Below are 7,548 nucleotides of genomic sequence, written 5' to 3'. Positions count from 1 at the left end.
ACGGCAAAACTACAACTACGGGTACGTAAACAAAATTATGCCCGGAGGCTCCCCTCCCAACGCCGATGATTTACTCCCGCAAACTCGAGGCGGCCAACAAAATTTCTGTCGATCGCGACAGGGATGACAAGCCGTCATGTGAAATTCTCATTCTAATGGGGTTCCGACAGAGACATGAGTACTTTTTGGTGCTTGAAAAAATATTCATGAACTCCAGTTTGTCAGCGGCGAAACCGAAGGGGCTAGATGAAAGTGCACAACAAACAAAGCCGCCGGCGGGCATGAATCAATCTGGCATTTTGCATTATTACACACAAAACCCATAATTTTGAAACAGCAACCGATAGTAAAACAAGGATTTACATTACCAAGAAAAGACTGAAACTTAGGCTTACCATAATTTGATTGGGGATAACCCGTCCGCTCCACTCGAAATTGTTGTTTACCATTCCGCTACGCGAGTGAGTCACAAGTTGTCGCGAGAAGAAATCAGACACACGGGTGACCCGCGCACAGAGAACTGTCCAAAACACACTTCCCAGAACCTCTCTCTCTCTCTTAATTCATTTATTGAGAAAAAAATAGACTAGAGTGACAAACATACGGATCCTGTCCACTGTAGGACTGTGAAGGAGATACTAGTAACGTTAGTCTTTGAAGTTCGTTCACACATACGCAAGTTTTGTCGTCCCATATCCTTTGTCATCGTATCCTTTGACTTCCTATCCTCTCAGAAATGTACAATTTCATAGAAAACCTTGTCATCTGTCAACCATCAAAGACTGTAGAATTATCGTGTGGCCGCCAAAGACCTCTGATCCTTTGTGCACCTTCGATGGAACCATAGCCGGCAACTTTTTCCAAGGCTCCACAAAATCTCTCTTGTCGTGTAGGCTCGCTCATCATCTCCAGCAATCTCTCTGATTTTCAGGAACACGGGAGTGACGCCGCGTTGTGCTTTAGACGCCATGTTGAAGCTTGCTTGGGAAGACTTGTGTGTTTTTGCGTATCTTCGCTGTGGTACAGGATCAAGATTTCTTCACTGTGACCGATCTCACGTAGAATTAAATCAGCAGTTTTTTAACTGTACAATCGGGCATAAAAGTCGGTAGATGCGGGCTTTCAAGCCTTGAAATACGGGTATGAATACGGAGCAGAAACTCAGGGCGTGCCGTGGCTTGCCTGACCTCTGACCTCTCTGTAAGATGTAACATGTAATATTTTGAAAAAAGCCCGTCCATTTTTTCCTCCTGCTTTGCCTGTTTATGTTATAGGAGAGCTACGTGCCTCCAAGTCTTCACACCCTTGCCTGTTTGTAAATTCAGCACAGTGGTTAATGAGCCGTGTCTGTAAGATGTAACGTGTAATATTTGAAAAAAAAGCCCGTCCATTTTTCCTTTCTGCTTTGCCTGTTTATGTTATTCTCGGCTTTCACGTGACGTCACGGGGTTTGCGTAATACAGGCGGCCGCCATGTTGGTGTACCTCGGTGTAGTGCTATGCAGTGTCAAGACGTTGGCACCGAAAGGAAACAAGCCATTGACTGTAAGATCTGTAAGCAGCCTGGGCACACTATGTCCAGCTGCCAAGAACCACAGCGATGTTTTGACTGTGGATTACAAGGTCATAAGAGAGGCGACCCCTCCTGTCTACACATAGAGAGCTCGAGTGAGAAAGACGACCAGGTTTTTCACCCTCCCGATGCTACAAACAAACGCTCCACTGCTTCAAATGACGCAGGTACATCTGCCGATCCGTCTCCTTCACCAACTCAAGTCATCGACCAGTTCTTTACCCAGTATGTCACGAGAGAAGACCAGACCGCCTCAGAACAGGAGAACGCGAACACTTCCTCTACTTCCGTAAACGTCGCCATGACAACTGAAACTGAACCCGGTACCACGTGGGCTGAGGAATGTGTAACCCCTGACCCGGAACATTTCAAACACACTCGGGGTCCCATAGACCGTTTCCTGCGAAAAACACGTTCCACGACAACAACAAACAAGAAGAACACCCAGAAGAAGAGACAAACCTCAAGCCAAAAGCGACCTCGTGATAGCCCACCAGCAGCGATGTTGGAACCCTCGCGAAAACAGCAGCGGAACGGCCCACCCCTACTCGAACATGGCTCCGGCGGCGCAACCTAGGCTTTCCTGGTAAACCCCGGACTGTCTGCACGGACTGAACATAATGTTTACAGGCACTACGACCTTTCGGACTGACCTCATGTGCTATGGACTTGGCTGGGACTATGGACTTTTGATTTTAGACTTTACAAATGGCTGTGACGTAGTCAAGCCAACAAAAGGTACGGTCATGGATTTGAATGATGTATCATTACTATCACTAAATGTTCGTGGACTCCTCGAAAAAAAACAAGAGGAGGTCCTTATTATCCTATGTTAAAACCAAAAAGCTGATGTAGTTTTCTTTCAAGAAACGCATTTGACCTCAGAAACAAAAGACATTTTAACTAAAGAATGGCAAGGTCCTTGCTTTCAATCTTTTGGTTCCAGCTGTAACAGGGGGCTGGCAATATTGATTAAACCTACTGTTAAATTCACATTACTAGACTCTAAATCCATACAATTAACGAGACTGATTTGTGTTTAGTCAATATTTATGTCAATATATATTAAAAGAAAGATTTCCTTATAAAATTGTCTGATTGGTTAAATAGCTGTGACCCCACAAACTTAATTTGCGGTGGTGACATTAATTGTCTGCTTAATCCAGTAATTGGCAAAAAGGGGGGGGGGGGGGGAGATAGACACTGCAGAAAGATTTGCTAGATCCCTGAAAAAGCTATGCTCAAATCTAAAAATTATCGACGCTTATAGAGTAGTTAATCCCACCACTCGTCAATTCACTTGGCGTACTAACCTTCTTTAAAATGTGGCCTGTAGGCTAGACTACTGGTTTATACACAAAACCCTTGAAGAAAAAATATTAAATGTGACATGAGACCTGCTATACATACTGACCATCAAGCTATCTTCCTATAACTAAAATTCCAAAACTATACCAGAGGCCCCGGAATATTCAAACTTAATGTCCTTTTCTTAAAAGACAAGGAATACATAGAGAAAATCCATGATATAATACAACAAGAAACTACCAATAACACCTCATCAAAGAGAGATAAATTAGACATATGTATGATTAAAATTACTTCTCAAATTACTAATGAGTTCTCAAAAAGTATGGAGCAAAGAAAGCCAAAAAATAGTGAAAAAATAGAAATGTTGGAGAGAAAAGTTTGCTTACTTCAAGGTGTACTTGATAAAAACCCAACAAAAATGATATTCTCAGCTTCAATGAAGCAAAATCTGACCTAGAAAATCACTATAAGAACAAATCACATGGTGCATATATAAGAGCTAGAGCCAAATGGAGAGAAGAATGGGAAAAAACCTACAAAATACTTCTTAAATCTGGAGAAGAAAAAAGGAATTGATAAGGACATTGATTTTCTTTTTATAGGGGGAGAGAGTTCAGAAAAGATTCGATATTCTAAATGAATGCAGGGAATACTTTAAACAACTAAACCAAGAGATGTAAGTGAGATAGAAATGGAGCAATATCTACAAGCTACACAACTGGAAAATGTTTTGAACAAAACTGACAGAGAATTCTTAGATAAACCACTGACAAAAAAAGGATGTATGGAAGCCCTTTTCTCAATGAAAGACAATAAGAGCCCTGGCCTAAATGGCATTCCTGCTGAATTTTTCAAATTTTTTTAGCCTATCTTAGGTGACCTAGTTTTTTATGTTATCCAAGAAACCCTAAAGGAATAATGTCGGTGTCACAAAGACGTGCAGTATTAAGACTAATACACAAGAAAAATGAGCGTCATCACCTGGATAACTGGAGACCTATCAGTCTCCTAAACACAGAGTATAAAATATTCGCATTTGTGTTTGCTAACAGATTAAAGAGAGTTTTACACAGATTAATTGATAATGATCGAACCGCGTTTATTAAGGACATATATATTGGGCAAAACGTAGAACTAATTCACGATATCATAGAATATACTGCAGATCAAAACCTACCCGGGGCTGTAATATTTCTCGACTTCACTAAGGCCTTTGATTGTCTAAATAGAAAATTTATGTTGAAAGTATTCGAAAAATTTAATTTCGGACCCTTTTTCATTAACGCCATAAAGTGCATGTATAATAACATCAGTAGCACAATTTCCAATAGAGGTTTCCTATCTGATTTCTTTCCACTACAAAAATGTATCCGCCAAGGATGTCCTATATCAGCTCTCCTCTTTATACTCACTGTAGAAGTTATGGCTGTAAATATTAGACATTCACAAGATATAGAGGGAATTAAAGTTAAAACCAACCCAGATAATGAGGTAGAAATTAAAATTTCACAAGGGGCTGATGACACCACCTTACTTGTCTCGGATGACTTATCAATGGAAAATGCTTTTAACCGAGTACATGAATTCTGTAAGGTATCCAGCTTAAAACTTAACATGACTAATTCTGAGGGATAATGGATTGGAACTTACATGGATAGCCAAGACAAACGCCTTGGTATCTCTTACCTGCATACCTGCATACCGTCTTCGGGTAGGAAAGGCTCAAGCCTGTGTTGTCCCGATCTTCTCTCTATCCTTCGCTTGAGACGTGCATAATGTTTGCCCAGGTCTTATCCAGTCTTTTGTTGAATTCATTTACTGATTTCGAGTAATATAGAGTGCGTTTTCATGGTGCTACTATACTTAATGGTACCAGTATATAATTTCATGGCGACCCATCCTTAGGACATAGCTAGTAACATAGTTCTTTTTTGTTTGGGGGGGGGGGGGTAGTACATATAATGGGGGGGGGGGAAGGGACGCCAGCGCCTATTTCCCGTCGCGTTGTTGCCGTTCGTCGGAGAAAAAAATTGCTTTACCCACCTTGAACGGGCAAAAAGCGGCGACAAAATTTTTAAAGTGCATTGCAAGAAAGGGAAAGTTTTATTCCCACATAAAGCGGCAGCATGGCGGGCGGCACGCGAGATCAAAGGCTTGTTGATGTCAAACAACTACAAGCCAAATCCCGGATTGTCACACCTCTGCGGTGTGCTCGAATTGGTCCAATATACCAGTGTACCACGTGATTGGTAAAAATCTTATACCATCATTGGGTGAAATGAAGCTGCTACATTACAGTGTTCGTTCTGAAGGAAGAAATGGAGGTCATTGAGACCTTTATTTACATAGTGGGTCCAGTGCATGTCACAACAATAGAATAGTTTACAAATAAACGAACGCACTTAGGAATAAAAAGCTGCTAAAGGTCACCTATGTCTAAAACCAAAGAAGTATCTAAAGTACTAGTCGATAAAGTGTTTTGGGGAGGTAACACGGCGATTTGTTCATTGCTCTTGTGTTTTTCTAGTTAGATTTTTTAAAGCAAAACCACGTGCCCCCAGTTAGGAATCACCAGACCTTAGCCAGTTTGAAAATTCAGCACAGTTTCCCGTGTCTGTAAGATGTAAGGTGTAATATTTGAAAAAGCCCGTCCTTTTTTTTCTTCCTGCTTTGCAGTAGAGCCACGTGCCTCCAATTAGGAATTATCATACCCTTGCCTGTTTGTAAATTCAGCACAGTGGTTAATGAGCCGTGTCTGTAAGATGTAACATGTCATATTTGAAAAAAAATGGCCCATCCGTTTTTTCTTCCTGCTTTGCCTGTTTATGTTATATAGGAGAGCCACGTGCCTTCAAGTCTTCACACCCTTGCCTGTTTGTAAATTCAGCACAGTGGTTAATGAGCCGTTTCTGTAACATGTAACATGAAATATTTGGAAAAAAAAGGCAGTTTTCTCTTCCTGCTTTGCCTGTTTATGTTATAGGAGAGCCACGTGCCTCCAAGTCTTCACAGCCTTGCCTGTTTGTAAATTCAGCACAGTGGTTAATGAGCCGTGTCTGTAAGATGTAAGATGTAATATTTGGAATAAAAACGGCAGTTTTTTCTTCCTGCTTTGCCTGTTTATGTTATAGGAGAGCCACGTGCCTCCAAGTTTTCACACCTGTTTGTAAATTCAGCACAGTGGTTAATGAGCCGTGTCTGTAAGATGTAACATGTAACATTTGAAAAAAATCCGTCAATGTTTTTCTTCTGCTTTTCCTGTTTGTTTATATTATAGAAGGAGAGCCTCGTGCCTTCAAGTAGGAATCATCACTCTCGCTTTTTTGTTAACTTAGCACAGCGCTTAACGATCCGTGTCTGTAACATGCAAGATAATAAAGAGGCACGTTGTATTATGTAGACGCTGAGGCACATTGTCCTAAATAGTGTAAGATGTTATATTGAAATTAAAAGCTCCACGCACGTCACGTGTGCGCCTCCACGCACGGCACGCGTGCGCACGCGTGCGTGTAAGATGTAATATTGGAATGAAAGCTTCACGCGTGCGTGTAAGATGAAATACCGGAATAAAAGCATTGCTCTTAAAAGTTGCTGAATAAAGTATTAGTTTTGAAAGGTGTTGTTCATTTTGGTGTAACGAATTCCCACGGGTGCAGTGTACCTTTTTTGTTGTAATGAATTCCCATGGGTGTAAGAAGCGAAATCCAGAGCGAGTGAATCGTGTGTAGTAAGAGTCGGTGTAGGTAATTGGCTTGTAAGATTTGTTGTAACATTCTGAAATGGGCCATGATTTTCTATGTCCAATATTTGGCCACTACTGTGGCTTACTATTCGGGCCCGTATTGTATACTATCAACATACTGGCCGCCGGTTTGGCTTGTAGCGGCCAGTGTTTGTTTACATGTTTGTCTCTTATATTGAAAGATACTGTGTAACGTGAGTTACGGAGCCTTCTTTTCGGGCCCGTACTGTATAATATCAACATACTGGCCGCCCGTTTGGCTTGTAGCGGTCAGTGTTTGTTTAAATGTTTGTCTGTTATATTAAAAGATACTGTGTATCATGAGTTAAGGGGCTTACTATTCGGGCCAGTATTGTATACTAGCAACATCCTGGCCGCCCGTTTGGCTTGCAGCCGTCAGTTTTGTAAAATAATGATTATCATTGACGTAATGAAAGCACATCCAGCTCAGTCATGTGCCTATACATCATTATACGGTGTACCGGGACGTTTGCTTTGGACAAATCCCATGTTTAGTTTCAAACAGGATACATCTTTATTATATATACACTTACACTAATGGCTGTATGGTAATAGTCTATAGATAAAACAAAATCATACTGACTTTTTTGCGAATTGTTTCCTATTATTCCAAAATGATGAGAATGCAGGCAAAAAAGACAATTTTTGTATTGTATAAGGCGGAGATCTAACAAGCAAACCCTTCCATCAACTTGGTTTCCCTGCGTGCATCAAGGTTTTAGGCTGTTAAAAGTCATGGCAGATGAAAAGTTGACAAAATTTGTCCCGAAACATATCACAAAGTACTCGAATTAATTTTTACTGGTTAACTCACCCCTGAAAGTGAGTGATATGTACGTTTACTCTGCAGCTTGCCTATACCACGGCAGTAACAACAAACAACATAGAGATAAGAATCAGCT

General features: G+C 41.0%; 1 protein-coding gene across 1 annotated transcript in view; it reads left to right on the top strand.

Moving 5' to 3' along the window:
• LOC109464193 overlaps positions 1 to 2,205 on the top strand; it is a 7,244-nt gene extending 5,039 nt beyond the window's left edge. The window contains exon 2 of the mRNA XM_019761128.1: positions 1,495 to 2,205. Within this exon, the coding sequence (XP_019616687.1) occupies positions 1,495 to 2,149 (655 nt within the window). The 3' untranslated portion in view covers positions 2,150 to 2,205. The remainder of the gene's footprint in view (positions 1 to 1,494) is intronic.
• Positions 2,206 to 7,548: the final 5,343 nt, after the last annotated feature.

The sequence above is a fragment of the Branchiostoma belcheri genome, unplaced genomic scaffold (genome assembly GCF_001625305.1).
Source record: "Branchiostoma belcheri isolate BF01 breed outbred unplaced genomic scaffold, Haploidv18h27 scaffold134, whole genome shotgun sequence".
NCBI lineage: Eukaryota > Metazoa > Chordata > Leptocardii > Amphioxiformes > Branchiostomatidae > Branchiostoma > Branchiostoma belcheri.
The sequence above is the reverse complement of the archived record's forward strand: the minus strand, read 5'-3'. Positions and strand labels throughout refer to the sequence as shown.